A 16,354-nucleotide genomic window follows, 5' to 3' on the forward strand; every position below is an offset into this window, starting at 1 on the left:
AAAATGTCGATTAAAATGTTTGAAATAAAGATATCACATTTTTATCTAAACAATCTATTCAGTCTTATTAAATTATTCATTTTATTTATAATGAATATTCTATAACATTTTATGACATGTTCTAAATATGAAATATTAGGTATGGAATGTTGATTATTAATTCATAGATAAATAGTCAGTGACACGTTATTTTACAGTGTCCTTGTGTGCATCTTGTAGTTTCTATAGTAATAAGTAAAGATTATTCACAATTACATTCAAACTAACCCATAACCCAAACCCCAAAAGTAAATACATTAATATTACTCAGTACTTAAATGTAGCCTATAATTACACTGAAACAACGAAAGTATGAAATATGAAGCTTTGTTGTTGTTTTTTTAAATATATATTTCTTTAAAATAATATATTTACTAACCAGTGGGTCTGTGATCAATGAGCAATGTTTATCTCCTGCAGGAGAACTCCGACATGACGCAGACTAAATAAAGTAAGTGCACACTAATGCTGCTATTAATGCAGAGATGTCTTAATTTATGACTGATATGCCATGCAAACGTAATGATAAAGAAGATGATTGTCAGATATGACACATGTGCCACTGATGATGCTGCTGCAGTGATGCTGGATGTGATAGTGGCGGAGTTTGATAAACAAGCATCAGTAGCAGCATCACCACTGCGGACCTGCAGCGCATCACACCATCTCCAGCAGAACTAGAACACAACACCGTCATCCTCCTGACCTGATGCTCTTACACACACTATCAGTTGACTTGATTTACATAAAGCAAATAAATATTATCACACTTCCATTTAGACTACGTGTTAAAACAATTCGCATTTACCTTTGAGAAGAAGAAAACGGGGTTGTGATATGGTGGCACGCGCTCCTCTTCCGTTTAGGTGAATCGGGATTCACAGCAAACTTTGCGTATGCTTTCCTGTCACGACAAATTCCTTCTCCCGCTTCGCTCGCGGACAGTGTGTGGACGTGGTGCATGTAAACTAAGTTTTGTATGGGCACGATCGCACTGTACATCACCTACAGGGCAAATGACAACTCTTTCCACCAATCACTGAGGCGCAGAGGCATAGCAACATTACGCTGATTGGTTAGAACATGAAAAAACAGCCAATCATAAATTGGGCTGGTACCTACCTGCAACTGTAACTGAGTTTAGAGAACTTATGTCGAAAATATATATTTTATATATATAAATTATATATAAGCTACAGTAGCTACATGTTTTACGTGGAAGGAAAGAGTACAATATACTTAACTGTATTCATTCTGTGAGGAAGTTAACGAACTATGTAAGTTTATTTAAAGCTTTGTAAAAATGAAAAAAACAAAACCAACATATTGAAGTGCACTGAATTTATTAGAGTATAGAAAAATGTATAATCAAAGAAAGTTGAAAGTAGTTAAATGTACGGTTGTAGACGTTTTTATGTTATTGTACATTTATATTTTGTTACCTATATTATAGTATTTTCCATTGGTTCGTCAGAGGAAGGTTTAGTTACCATATAGCGCCCTCTCCTGCTCAAAATATGTGTGTGTTTATTTTAAAGGGTTAGTTCACCCGAAAATTTAAATTCTGTCAGTATTTACTCACCCTCATGCTGTTCCAAACCTCTGTGTGTTTATTTGTTCTGCAGAACACAAAGAAAGATATTTGGAAGAATGTTTTAATCAAACAGATTTCATTCCCCATTGACTAGTATGAAATTTTTCCTACTATGGTAGTCAATGGGGAATGAGATCTGTTGATTAAAACATTCTTCCAAATATCTTCCTTTGCGTATAGCAGAATAAATAAACACATAGAGGTTTGGAACAACATGAGGGTGAGTAAATACTGACAGAATTTTCACTTTTGGGTGAACTAACCCTTCAAGTTACTGGCACTTAATGCATCAAGTTGTTGTACACTCATAATTAATAAGATTAATAACACAAAGGCAAAATATAATTGTTTAAATTCATTTATAAATTATTTTTTTTATATCCAAAACTGAACAGTGCAATTGAAACCAAATAGGCTCAATAACTAATCTTTGAATTCATCTTTGTAGCTATCACTTGAAATTTAACAGTACATTCAGTTCACACACAACAAATGAAAGTGGCTTGGAGAAAATATGAACTAAAAAATTAAATACAGCACAAGGCTAAAATGTACTATATCCGTATATTCTTTACAAAAGGGGGGAAACTCCACAACTACATATTTCAGGAGTGAGTTACTGTCATGTCAATTTTGAATGCATCCCGTATCCTTAAAAGAATGAGATTTTGATGATCTCTTTCAATGCATCAAAAAAGTAAAACCACCAACATTTCAGTGGTTAAACAAGTTAAAATCTTTTCCTGACCCAGCAAAAGTACATTCAAGTCACATGACCACATACAACCCTTGTCTTGTGTCCCAGTTACACTCCAACAAAACCTTTTTCATCCGTATAAAACATACACAACCAGTCAAAAGCTTGGACACACATGACTGACTTTGTGTCTGATGATCACAAAACCTTTTGACCTAAAGGCAATTGCTGGAATACTTTAAATTTATTTAAGACAAATATAAAGTTCCCCATGCATGATTTTTTTTTTTATATATAACTTAACTTATATTTAGTTTATTATTATATAAATTAGTTTTAGTTTAAAGAAAAAGCAGGGTTTGAAGCAGCTTAAATATGAGGTTTGATTACTTTAATATTGTAACATGCTGAAATAGTAATAATGAAGATCGAATTGTGGTCAAAACTTCTGACTGGTCATATATAAAACTAAACACCTAACACTTCAAGCAATACTCAGGCATCTTTTAAGCCATAAATCTCAAAAACAAAAACAAATTTACAAACACAAAATATACACACGTCAATCAAACCACAATTAAACCACATAGTACTGAACTAAACCTTAAAATCTCCATCCCTCTGATTACTAGTCTCTCAACAATCCCATACTAAAGTACACATTAAAACAAGTGTTTATTTACTGTGCCTTAAAAAAACCTTCAGTATCGTCATTTAGACAATTAACGCTTTAGTGAGTTCAGTGTTATTGCAGAAAGTGACGCACAGCAATAAACTACCAGTCAATCATACACTGAAAGTGCCACTAGGGTAAATTTCACAGAAATATCATGACGATCATGACATCACCCCAATATAATTGATCATTCAGCATAGTCTCTTATAAGTCCTCCAGCTTTTTATGGAAAATGTGTATTGCTATGAAGTTAAAGCTACAGAATGATTTCATGACATCCAGTTCGCTTTAAAGCGGGGCTCTGATGCTGAATTGCTGATTAATGCAGAACTGATAGCTGCCACTTCTACACTCACGGACATAAACATCAAAGACTGCTGGGTAATTAAAAGGCCCGTTCAGGGGCCAAAGGTCAGCGGAAACGCATATTGATTGTTTACTTTGGCCTCAAATCTTATTTAAGGGTGGTAGCGTAGTTGTTTTTCTCCATGAACTCCTTTAGCTTGGTGGGATAGTCTGTCATAATCCCTGTAGCTCCAAGGTCAAAGGCACGTTTAAAGTCCTCCTCGTCGTTCAACACCCAGATATACACCTGTGGTTGGAAAGGAAAAAGTAAAGACCAGTGGAAAAGTCCCATGATGACGTTCCAGACAAGAGTGAAATTCCATTCACAGCTCCTGCCATCTGCTCATGCACATCATAGCACTCAAAACATTGTTTACCCATAAAGCACATGTGCAGTATGACCTAAATCTCATTTAAAGATTAGGACTCACTCACCTGTATTCCTCTGCCCGTCAGATGATCGAATAGAGCTTTTCTCATGAGGAGCCTGAAAATAAACCCATATAATCATTCCACCATATTAACAACCTTTAAATAAGTATGAATATTGGATGCTTGTAATCACAATTATCACTGAGGGCCAGCATGGGAAAAAAACAGGGCTGTGGTTACATGAGGTAAAAACAACATAAAAACTGTTCGTTTTCTCACACAAACCGATCGTTTCGTGTCTTAGGCCATCAATGTGTACTTACATTTACGAGTCATTAAATCATGTTTAATTTGGACTTCTCTGCGCATGCTCTTTAAGGTGGTGACCATATACCTCCATTATATGACTGACAGACAAGAACGGTTTGACCAAAAAATATCTAAATTGAAAATACAGTGGAAACAAAGACATCTTGGATGCCCTTGAGGTAAGCTAAAACATATCAAAAATTAATTTCAAAGTGAACTATCCCTTTAACTTGATGTCGGAGAAATTAGAGTCTGCAGCTGGTATCGTTTAACTATTCTGCGGAAAATGAGTATTGAGTATTTAGTATAAATAAATGATTATATACTTAACGCTTGTATAATATTGTGTGAAATCTGTCATGCCCACCGGAGCCTCATCAATAGAGCATGCATGTTATGTCCAGTGCAGGTTATGTTCAGAAAATAACTTACTGTACATACCCTGAAAGTTACCAAAAGGTTTTGGAACCAAAAGTTAAGATTATCAACTTACAACAGTATATACACCCAGTTAAGTCACATAACCTGCTTTCAGTAATACCCCCAGGTAGTTTTCTACTTTCAAGAAACACAAACAGTGTTAAGGAATTATTTAGGTAAAAGGTTTAAAGAGGCCAGAGTGTACATAAACTCACGTGTCTGCCAACCACGTTATGAAACGATGACTCCGTGTCTGACGCTCAGGATCTTTGAGTCTACAAGAGACAAAATATTTATCACTTTTCAAATTTCCAATTAAATCTTTAGAAAAAAATATCTAGCAAAGCACTAGTTTTAAGAGCGTCCAAAGTTCATCCACTGCATGAAATTAAATCTAAAAAGGATTTTTAAAGGCTTAAATCTAAAGGATTTTTAAATCCTGGAAGAAAAATAATGATTGGAGCATGTACGCAAGTACGACTAAAATGCAAATGTTCCTTACTTGGAAACAATGGAAGGCATTGGAATCTCTAGGAATTGTTCCTTGAGCGGGACGAAGGGCAGGAGGCCTGTGTAGAAAAGACCCACCAACAGTAGCACTCTGGGTAAACTGAACAAGACTGGGATTTGCGGATTCTACAAAAACAAGCGGGAAAACATCAGACATTGACATTTTGCATACTTCGAGTTCGAATAATTTACTGTTTTGTTGTTTACAAAAAAAAAAAACAATGTTTCACCTCTTCGTAACATTTCCTAACGATTTCATTGCTGGAGTTTCCCCAGACGGTCAAATGCTCCCTGTTGTATCGGGTGACCATCTCGGACACCTGACGGAAAAAAAGCAGAACTCTATTTTGCTTCTGACATTCTTGTCTCACTAACCTGATTAATTTTAGTGGTGACAAACAGCCGAACAGACAGAGGATTCAAGGAAATGAAATATGAGCAGGACTGGGAGGGTCATCCCACCTTCTTGATGAGGGTGTCATTGTTGACCTTGATGTCGATGTTTACAGGGGTGTTTGGGAAAGCTTCAAACACCTCTCTCAGCAGAGGGATGCGTTTGTCATCTCCTCCTTCACAGTAGCACTCTGAAATGAATGCATACTAAACATGTTTGAATCACTGGCTTTAATTACAACTGCATAAATTCCAAAAGTTTGTAAAAAAAAATCTTATAAACATGTTATCCTGTGTGATTTTAAGAATGACCCAAATAGCTTGTGCTTTAATGGAGGCACATGCTTTAATCGGACCTTGTTAAATCATGAGGTAAGGAAGGCTGTTTCCGGGTCCAAGCCTCCACTCGTTCCACTTGAGAATACTATCTCAACAGCTGTTTATGAGGATTACTTATTCATATTACACATTTAAGCTTAGCTTTTAAAAATGTATGGTGTACACTACTGTGTCTGTGCTCACTGCGTCCCAAACTGGAGTGTTTTAAGGATTTATAAAACATGAATCACTGTCTGACCATCTGGGATTTCGATGAGGAGATAAAGGAACAGGATTATAATTTTTTTGGTAGTATTGCGTTACATCATGAGTGTATATTAGCACCATTTGTTGTTTTCTTGGTGCATCTGGTAGAGCGTTTGGACCCAAAAGCGGTGACGCATGACATCAAACTTAAACAGGTACAAAGGAGGTCACATGATCAGTTATAAATTTGTTCACATTTGATTAGTGACAGAAATAGTGAAGAAGCAAATAGCATTTTCATATAATTTATTTAAATTTTTTTTCAATGATGTTTCAGATTTTTTTTTCTCCATTACAGGATAAATATAAGTAACACTTCAGGCACATTGGGAATCTGCTTGATTATACCTTGAATCCAATTACCTGGACTGAACACTCACCTCGTTTGAAAGTCACCCCAAGCTTACAAAGGTAAGGTGGAAGTTCCTAAGAAGACAAACACACACAAACACTTTCATATTACAGCATTTATTTACTGATATAAAAGTTTTATGTCTGCTGCAAATTAGTCAAGGACTGCGAGTGCGAATGTAAATACAGGATGAAGTTTCTCCACTCACAGCATAAGCCACATCGGAAATGTATGAGTTAATGCCAGTCGACCTCTTGAGGTTGGAATCATGCAATACCACCACCTGCTCATCCTTGGTTAAGTGACAGTCCAGCTCCAACATGTCAGTGCCAAGTTTTACAGCGCTGAGGAAGTAGAAAACATACAACAGGTGAGTTAAGGATGTTTTTGTCCATAAGTTAACAAAGCTTTTCATCCTTTTCATCAATTTATTCATCAACTGATGATGCCACTTACAGTAAGGATGAAACGAGAATATAGAAAAGAGGGGAAAAAAAACCCCACTCTGAATACTTCTGAATTCTACAACATCAAGTATACTTATATATTAACTAAATATGCTTTATGTACAGTCACACTCATCAATGCAAATCCAGGCCATAAACAGCAGCCCATTGATAAACTCACTGCTTGAAGGCTGCCATTGTGTTCTCCAAGTTCTCACCGGCCCCTGAAGATGAACAAAACAATAAATATCAGGACAAAATGTAGCTATTTTGTAGTAGCAGTGCTTTGTTTGCTTACAATATTGATTTTGGTAGTAAAATAATTACTTTAGGTAATGTTTATATTCAGACTATATCTATAGTTTCTACGGTATTCCACTTCACAGTCCAGTGCCTAGTCAATAAAGACAAGTCAAAGATGAACACTCTGAACCAACATGAAGGTATTATGAAATTTGTCTTGTATCCCTAATTTTACATAATCCAGATTTTTAACATGGAATTATGTGAACTTTAGTTCCTGGTGTGACAAGGGGTGTAGTAAGGCTCTAAGACTCGTTTGTTGATGGTAACCTAATGTAATTTTGACCAATTATGGATAAATATAAACTTCTAAAGTCAGAAGTTTTTAGATTTTTTGCAAATTAGGCATTTTATTCAAAGAAGTACATCATTACATGATAATTTTGAAATATCTCTAGTTGAGAAATTACCTTTTCAAGCATCTGGGAAATTTATATATATATATATATATATATATATATATATCGAACTGGCATAGAAAATTCAGAAGTTATGGGAGGGCGAGTTGAAGTTCCAATTGATGAGGATATTTGGGACAAAGTATGGAAAAATGATAAAAGAATATCAGTCTGTAATCATGAAAGCAACTTAGCTGAAGAAGATATAACACAGATTACATAGGCTAACCAAACCACACACATACTTTTAACAATTCATTTTCTCCTTTTTGTCTTAAATGCAAAATTTTTGGAATAACATACTTTGTGAAATGTTAAAGTTTCTAAGTATAAACCTGGAACTGGAACCCTCAACACTTGTTCCTGTAACAACATTCCCCTCTGATTATTTAGTCCTCACCATATCCCTACCCGTAACAAACCCCTTCCCATAAACTATCCCTAAAATCAGAGTGAGATAGTTGGTGAATAACACTGATGTAAAAATACCTAACCCGGGTTGTAAGCCTAAACTTGACAAACCGTACTCTTGTCCTTCAGATCTTATTGGTTGATTGGAATTTTGTTCCAGCATAAACAAAGATGTACTTTGTGAAATCATGTTCACCTACTGGGTGTAACAGATGTAGGCCAGAAAGGGCTGTGAGTGTAAACCTAAATCCCCTTGCTTCAAGAGGTGTGCCAGTGCCAGCCACTAGTGGCTGTGGTCTAACATCCTTGTTGGTGCGCCCACCGGACACTCCAGTTTGAATCCCACTGGGAGCGAGTCAAGTAGGACCGGTTACATGGGCATACCAAGTGATGGCTAACAGAAGACTTTTCAATTTGGGCAGCATGGAACATTTTTCTTTAGCAGTGGATCATTGATAACCTACCCCTTCCCTTCAACCTCCCTCGAAACCTCTGTGAAAGGATGGCAAAAAGTGTTAATGGAACTGATACCACTGGGAACTCAAATATGGGAGCCATTTGTAAATTATTTGGACCCCGGGTCGCAAACATTATGTTTGGATTTCACAGATCGAGAACTTATTATATCATAATGTACTACTATGGAAGTTTGTACTTTCGCTTTCATTGAGCTGGGTGTTCCATAGATTTGTGTGAATGTATGTATGTAGGCCTATATAATAGGCCAGTGTTTCCCAACCCTGTTCCTGGCGGCACATCATCAAACACACCTGATTCAACTCATTAACCCATCTGATTATGAGCTGATGAGTTGAATCAGGTGCGTTTGATAAGGGAGACATACGCGCAGTGTTGGTGTGCCGCCAGGAACAGGGTTGGGAAACACTGTAATAGGTAATTGTCAATTTATTTTCTCATCAAATGGGTGATGGTTTAGAATATACAACTTAGATGGGTTATATAGCTACTTTTTTTAAGTGTGTGACTTTTACAGTCAGCAATCTTATGAATGAATGTCAAGGTTCGTTCATTGACTCAAAACCTATACGCTTCCTTACTAACGTTAGGCTACATAGTCAGCATTTTGCATATCACTGATCCCTGGGTTTTGACTTGACTGGACAAACGTTACGTTACAAAAAGCTGTAGCTTATATTTGACATTTATAACTTATAAAAGCATCGTTTGTCCACTCACCGCCGCGATGTGAGATGTGTCTGCTTCTGAAGGTTTCTCTCTTTCGCCGGTGCAGCAGTGACGGACACTTCAGCAGTAACGCCGATGTTAGCACATACCCGGTCACCGTGGTCAAAACATAAACCGCGACGCTCATTTTTACGTTTGGCAATCGGACAAGCAAGTCAGTAAAGCACCTTATATGACTACAAATTCATTAAAACGAGACAGGCTCTTCTGGAGTTTCCACACACACCGGTAGCTATCATCCAGCACCTCTGGCCAGCCGCCGCTGACACACTCTGTATCACCGATCAGAAGAAAGCCGAGAGAAGCCCTGAGGCAGAACATATAGGCTATCAGTCAGATTAGATCCTGCTTTGGTTGGAACGTTATGTATTTATTTGTAAACCCACCCATGGTATTACATTCTAGCGTTTCTTGACAGGCCACCCCCCTGCGCAGTTTAAATATTGCTTAGGTCAATGATAATACTACAGTCGCATGAAGGCGCATGCGCCGTGCGAGCATCTGATGACGCGAGTGAACGCAAGAGGATGCTAAGTCTTGCGGATCAGATGCATAGACCTGAAAAGACGTTAAACAAACAAATAGCTTGCTTTATTAAAAACGTTTAGCGGAGGAATTCATGTCATGTGATTAAGATCCAGTGTTGATCAGGAAGTCGAAAACAATTTTATAACTTTATTTTAATTTTAGGCTAAATAAAAAACTAATTTGCGTGATTTTACAATTTTCTTGAAACAAATATAAAAAAAACCCTCGAAATTAAATAAATGTAATAAAATAAACGTAAAAACACTAAAAACTAATATAGTTTTGCTACATCTACTACACACATACAGTCGGTTGGTCTGGGAACGCCCCCGGGAACGCCCCGTCACGTGGTGTGAATTTAGCCCGTGGGGGAAATCATTGCCTTGGCGCTCATTGAAATACATGGGACAATCATGCCGAAGGGTTGCGGTGTCGTTTTCTGTACCACCAATAAACTAACAAATTACAAATTGAAGTTCTACAGCCTTTCTTACATACATGCAGAACCGGATAGGAGGACAAAATGGCAAAATTAATCATATCTTATTAGATTACTGTGTGAGTAGAGGTCCCTGTGTGATATAGTAGTAGATGTTTAACTCGTATTAGGCAGTGGGCCAGATTTGTCTGACGTTACGTCCCTTACGAAAAAGAACTATAGTAATCCTATGGCTATTAGTATTCTATAGTAGTGTATAATACTTCTGTGATGTTCATTAATACCTATACTTCTAGGCTATGTCCCAAAATACTATATTCCTATAGGATTAACGTTACTATAATAGTTTGTCCTAAAATACTACAAGATTCTTTAGTTGTTTTTCATAAGGGATGTTATTAGCGTTATCAGCTGAAGGTTATCAGACTGCAGTCTGTGAGAATTCGGATAACTGTCAGCAAAGTCCCTCTGCAACTTCGTAGCGACTACTTTGATCACCGTTTTACAAAAGCATTAATAGTTTGGAGTGAAGCATACGTACAATTGGTAAGTGACATGGTTTTATGGACTTATAGTAACTTATACGCAAGTTGATTGAGTTACAGGCTTGTGTTGCCGGTAGCTTCCGCGATGTCTTACCTGAAGATTCAACCAGATATAATAGTCTGGAAACGACACCTCCGGCCATTTGGTTGGGTCATTGGCCCAGTTTTTAATTAAATAAGGGCAATCATAACCTATTACAGTTAAATTTGCAATGTATCGTTGCCGGTCGGCAGGCATAAATGACTCGCAATATGACATTTTTGTCATTCAAATACATAGGATGGTCGCGCTGCTTTCCCCCACGCCGACCACGCCCCCCAACTATGACGCGTTGCCGACTGTATCTATAGCCTAGTTTATCTAACATACAGGACTAACACAATAAAGGGGGAATTTATGCCTATAATGCTTTAAATACAAAAATAATGGAACACCAAAGTGTACCATATTCATTGAAAGTTCCTATAATACATGACCACCAGGCAGTAGTTTAAGATATTGAAACAAAATTAGGCCTATATTTGACCTGAATCCTGCTGTAAGGTATTTAAAAATGTTATCACTCGATTAAAGTTCAAGTTTTCATTGTTTCAGCTGTTCTCTCTCTTTAAGTGCTCTTTTACATCAATGGGATTTATGAGGGATTATTGGATTATGCAACTAAGGCATAATTAGAACTAACAACATAATTTACTAGACTCTATGTATTCTCTAGTTAATAATGTTTTTAAATGTGCAGTGAAGTTTCTGTCATCGCTAAATACAATTTCACATTATTTCATATGTCAGAATTCACAGTGTTGAAACCCTGAACATGTAGCCCTTCCTGTAAAGTGCAAGCAACCAAGTGTGTCAAAGGTCAGTCAAGTTGGTCTGTCAAAGTTCACTACAAAGTTCAAGCCTATATTGCAATCGCTAAATAAGAGATACGACGAAGATTGTCTATTGAAATGCTTCTAAACTGATGCAGTCTTTAAATTCGACACAGAAATCTGCATTGAAGACATTGCTGTGTATCCATCACAGTTTGTTTCTCTGCATTTAGTTATCCGAGAAATCTGGTTAGTTTAACTGAGTAGTTGTACTGATAAAGTTTACATGTCGACATCACTCGCAACAGCCCTTCAAGAATGGAAGGTTCAGGAGAAAGAATTACAGCAGCTTCAGGTAGGATATTATCTTTCTGAATCTATTCAGATTCAGAACCGAAGACCTTACAAAACAACTGAACTTTTCTGTGGATATAAAACATTTCTGTGTCCAGGAGACCCATCGGCTTTACCTGCAGAAGTTGGAGGAAGTCTCCAAACTTCAAAAAAGCTTTGCTGCCTCCATATCTCGACAGAAAAAGAATTTAAAGGACAATTTAAAGGCTTTGTCAAAGTAACGTGTTTTTATTTAGTCTTTTTTTCTTTTATGATCTGTTATACTGACTATGATTGTAACAATTTAATATACATTTCCTACTCTGAATTATAGATTTGATAAAGGACTGACTGAAGAGGAGAAGAATGAGGTGAAGAAGGTCAAAGGTCACATTCAAAATATGCCAAGCCTAATCTTTCAAATGGAAGAATTTATTCCAAAGAAAAATGGGTATGATTATTAAATGAGTCTGTTTCGGAAGGTTAGCTTTGTAGTTACAAGTTGAATGTTATTTTTGCTTGTCTTTTCAAGGCTTTATCTCAGTCTTGTCCTTGGGAGTGTGAATGTCAACCTTCCAAGCAAAGAGGCAAAGTAAGCACCAAAAAAAGATTGACTAAAATATATATAAAATGTATATCAATCACTTTATGCACACTACAAAAAATGAAAATATTTCAAACAAGATGTGCATTTATTTTCCATAATAATATGAGGCTTGTTTTGAGAATATATCTGCAATTAAGTTTGTACCATTGCCAAATAATGTTTGTGTCACCCAATTTTAAAAAATAAATGTATAGGCCTACATGTTAAAACTTATTTATAGTTATTTGAATAATTAATATACAATACATTTATATTTATTTCAATTTGAATACAAGTACTTGATGCACTGTTAACTTACTTATTGCCTTATAGTGAATGCAATTAAGGAGATTGGTTTAATCAACAGAAACTCAATATATATATATATATATGATATCAATATATATACAAAAATGTACACAATTTCGCTTCTCAGTTTATCGACTTTCAGCTTATATTTTATACTTATTTTATCATATGCCTGTGCACTTTGTAATGCAGAGCTGAATACAAAGATGAGTATGAAAGGTTCAAGCTGTATGTGACCGTGATTCTGTTCCTGATGACCTTCATATGTCGCTTCTTCATCAGCTACAGGTAAGACTGAGTTCACACGGGTTTGTCTGACAAGCCTTCCCTCACTTCACATTTCATGCTTGCTTTTGGTGTGTGTCTGTAGAGTTTTCGATGCCCTTCTTAACTTCCTGTTGGTTTGGTACTATTGCACCCTGACAATCCGTGAAAGTATTCTCATCAGCAATGGATCCAGGTCAGAAACTTTCAGATGAAACTTTAAGAGTCTTTTCAGGTTTGAAGATGTGACATTGCTGCATTCACAACGTTTGATCAATGGTGGATTTAATAAGCTCTCTCAAGGACCTACTCTGGCTTGTGCCATCTCTAAAACCTTGTATATGCTTTGATTTATATAGGATTAAAGGCTGGTGGGTTTTCCACCACTACATTTCCACCTTTCTGTCTGGGGTCATGCTAACCTGGTGAGTCATTTCTGACTATTAATGTCTGACCGAAGCCTTTATGCATTATAATTTATTCATAATGTAAGTTATAATGAATTATATCTAGTGCCGTCAAATCGATTAACCGTAATTAATCGCTTTAACAAAAGTTTGGAAATTTATACTGTATGTGTGTACACACAAACACACACACTTTTATGTTCGATGCAATTCATCATGATTATTCGATTTGCCAGCACAAATGATATATTTTCATAAATAATTCTGACCAAAGTTTCCTTGTTACATCTGCAATTGGTTGTTTTTTCATGTTTTAATGCATAATGCATTTTAAATGGGTCATATAATGGCACATGCACTTTTTTCAAGTTGATTGTACCGAAATGTCGTGGCAGTGCCTGTGCACAACCATCATATGATAAAAATCTATCCAGTGTTTTTGTTTTAATCTTCTTATGTGTTTTCCCCTGCTTCAAATTGAGCCGTTAGTTTTTGCGACATCAATAAAACGGACGCCCCTCCCACGATTGTTGATTGACAGCAGCGTTTCAACACAGAACGAACACAGTCATTTTGATGTTCCTAAATCCGAACCGCTGAAGACACAGTGGCTGAGTTTTGTTTTCGATGGGAATAAACCCCACCAGTAACGTCACTGCTTTCATTTTTGCGCAATTCGCGAATCTTTTCTCAGCACCAGACTGCTTTATAAACGAGGGTCAGACTCAGTATAAAGCTGGTTTTACTAAGAAGTTGCTCCTGAAAAAAAGAATCGCTACCAACTATTCGTGTCCTTTGCTGCACCTCCAGAAGTAGTGAGTGTTTTGAACGAATCTTTAATATGACTCGCGACTACCGAGTTGTCTCAGAGAGTGATTCATTTGTGATTCGAGTGATTTTGTGTTGACCGCGCATGCGCATTGCGCAATGGGTTCTGAATCTGTCCTGGAAACAGAAATGATTAGTTCATCTCTGTCTCTCTCTCTGTCTCTCTCTCTGTCTGTCTCTCTCTCTCTCTCTCTCTCTCTCTCTCTCTATGATGAGAGGAATGATTAGTTCATTTTTTTCGAGTCTTCGAACAACATTATAATTTAAGAATGTTGCCTTATAGCAACTAACTGAAAATAATAATAATAATAATATTAAGTTGAAATGGTAAATAAAAATCTGGTTGTTTAAAAAAAAATGATAAAAGCACAAAATTACTGAACCACAAACTGAAAATAAAATAAAAACTGAAAAGCTCATTTTAAATGTCACTACTATCTTTCACAAGGAATTCAGGAATAGGCACAATCTTACAATGTTGATATTAAATGCATCAGCACCAAAACAATGAATGATGATTTATGAATCAGTAAATTGCTGGTATTTTTCCTCAAACAATGATTCTGTTGTATATGTAGGCCAGATGGTGAAACATACCAGTCTTTCAGGAACCAATTTCTGATCTATTGTTTGTATCAAAGTAAGTTACAAGCCCTACATGCTAACACCACCCTGTAAAACATCTGCTGCATGAAAAATACTAACACTGTAATATTGAGAGATCTTGAAGGCAAACGTATCACTTTCTCTTTTAGGCTTTGTGCAGTGTCTTCAGTACTACTATCAAAGTGGGTGTCTCTACAGGCTAAAAGCACTAGGGGAACGACACAACTTGGATTTGACTGTTGGTAAGGATTTCTGACTTGAAGAAAGTGAAGCGCTTTATGTCACTTTAAAGCTATAAACATCATTTTTGTTTAAACAGAGGGATTTCAGTCGTGGATGTGGCGGGGACTGACATTTCTTCTTCCCTTTCTCTTCCTGGGTCAAGTAAGTATTTGTTTTTAATATTTCAGGATATAAATATATTCAAAGCAAAAAGCATAATAGTCAGATTTTAAATAATAAATCTTTGAAAATGGAACCGCAAATGAAATGCCATTATGAACAGTAATCATTTTTGGTGTATATCTTGTTGAACACTGAATGTTGTGTATTTCTATGTGTCATGCAGTTCTGGCAGCTTTGGAACAGTATTTCCCTGTTCAGAATGGTTCTGCTCCCTGAATGTAAAGAATGGCAGGTCAGTGTTATTTCTATAGGTCTTTCCACAACATCACGACACTGAAGTGAAAGAATATGTCACATTCAGTATAGCCTATGAATAAATCTGTTAAAAGTGTGATTTTGAAGTTGCAATAATCTTATGTTTCATTCATATGTTCATCTCTTTTCACTGTAGGTTTCCATGTGTGGCTTCTGCTTTCTGGTTCTGTTTGCGGGAAATTTTTTCACAACACTTGCAGTTGTTCGTCACAAACATCAAACCCAGCAAAATACCAAGAGGCTGTGATTTTTAAAAGCTTTCGTGTAAATTTTTATTTTTGCAAAATAAGCTGAAAAATAAGACTTAATTTAAGTCAATAATCCCTTACACAAAAATCTTTGCGTCAAACTCAGTTCCTGGAGGGCCACAACCCATGCAGAGTTAGTTTCAACCCTAATTAAACACACCTGATTAGCTATTCAAGTCCTTGAGTCTCATTTGAAAACTGCCAAGTGTGTGTCTGTTGAAGCAGGGTTGGAGCTAAACTCTGTAGGGGCTGTGGCCCTCCATGAACTGGGTTTGACACCCCTGTAAGTGAATCAAAAATGTCTTAATTTTTTTTATTATCTTCCAGAGAACGTGCAAACTGCATTTTGTTTTGAATGGATGTTGGATGTTATACAATCTATAATAAAGTTGTTTGTCTGAAATTACCAGACTTGAATAAACTATAAGAATGAAGAGTGTTATTTGTTTTATGTAAAACTGTATTTAATTAATTAAGACCAACATATTAACTTATTTCAATAATAATAATATTAATTACAACAACACAGTAACAATAGTGCTTTATTTATTTATATGAAACAAATTAAATGCATATTATTATAATTGATTCAACCATTGAAGACTCTTGTGAATGATTCAGCAACAACAAACAACTATTGTTGTAGGAGTAGTAATAATGATAATAATTATTAACTTTTTATTACATGATTCAAATGAATTATATAGGCTACATATTATTATGATTAAAAAA

General features: G+C 36.1%; 2 protein-coding genes across 2 annotated transcripts; one reads left to right on the forward strand and one right to left on the reverse strand.

Moving 5' to 3' along the window:
• Positions 1 to 1,975: 1,975 nt before the first annotated feature.
• Positions 1,976 to 9,545, reverse strand: gdpd1 (glycerophosphodiester phosphodiesterase domain containing 1). The gene is made up of 11 exons (XM_039670557.2): positions 9,443 to 9,545; positions 9,048 to 9,363; positions 6,920 to 6,962; positions 6,501 to 6,636; positions 6,321 to 6,366; positions 5,425 to 5,546; positions 5,193 to 5,282; positions 4,955 to 5,088; positions 4,668 to 4,727; positions 3,787 to 3,838; positions 1,976 to 3,598 (listed from the first exon to the last, which is right to left on the reverse strand). Exons 2-11 carry the CDS (start codon positions 9,181 to 9,183, stop codon positions 3,461 to 3,463), a joined length of 957 nt encoding a protein of 318 aa, XP_039526491.2. The 5' UTR covers positions 9,184 to 9,363; positions 9,443 to 9,545; the 3' UTR covers positions 1,976 to 3,460.
• A 1,913-nt stretch (positions 9,546 to 11,458) lies between these two features.
• Positions 11,459 to 16,056, forward strand: tmem120ab (transmembrane protein 120Ab). Its single transcript, XM_039670551.2, has 12 exons — positions 11,459 to 11,736; positions 11,834 to 11,952; positions 12,049 to 12,165; positions 12,247 to 12,306; positions 12,802 to 12,897; positions 12,980 to 13,069; positions 13,233 to 13,298; positions 14,687 to 14,748; positions 14,864 to 14,956; positions 15,034 to 15,098; positions 15,283 to 15,351; positions 15,511 to 16,056. Exons 1-12 carry the CDS (start codon positions 11,668 to 11,670, stop codon positions 15,619 to 15,621), a joined length of 1,017 nt encoding a protein of 338 aa, XP_039526485.1. The 5' UTR covers positions 11,459 to 11,667; the 3' UTR covers positions 15,622 to 16,056.
• Positions 16,057 to 16,354: the final 298 nt, after the last annotated feature.

This window comes from Pimephales promelas, chromosome 16 (assembly GCF_988280905.1).
Source record: "Pimephales promelas chromosome 16, fPimPro1.hap1.1, whole genome shotgun sequence".
Lineage (NCBI taxonomy): Eukaryota > Metazoa > Chordata > Actinopteri > Cypriniformes > Leuciscidae > Pimephales > Pimephales promelas.

Coding starts and splice junctions, on each gene's coding strand:
- gdpd1 (XM_039670557.2), bottom strand. CDS start 9,183: ATGAGCGTCGCGGTTTATGTTTTGACCACGGTGACCGGGTATGTGCTA. Junction 4,728..4,954: donor ATGCCTTCCATTGTTTCCAA/GTAAGGAACATT, acceptor TGTCTCTTGTAG/ACTCAAAGATCCTGAGCGTC. Junction 3,839..4,667: donor ATAACGTGGTTGGCAGACAC/GTGAGTTTATGT, acceptor GTTTATTTTCAG/GCTCCTCATGAGAAAAGCTC.
- tmem120ab (XM_039670551.2), top strand. CDS start 11,668: ATGTCGACATCACTCGCAACAGCCCTTCAAGAATGGAAGGTTCAGGAG. Junction 13,070..13,232: donor CTCATCAGCAATGGATCCAG/GTCAGAAACTTT, acceptor TGATTTATATAG/GATTAAAGGCTGGTGGGTTT. Junction 15,099..15,282: donor CCTTTCTCTTCCTGGGTCAA/GTAAGTATTTGT, acceptor TGTGTCATGCAG/TTCTGGCAGCTTTGGAACAG.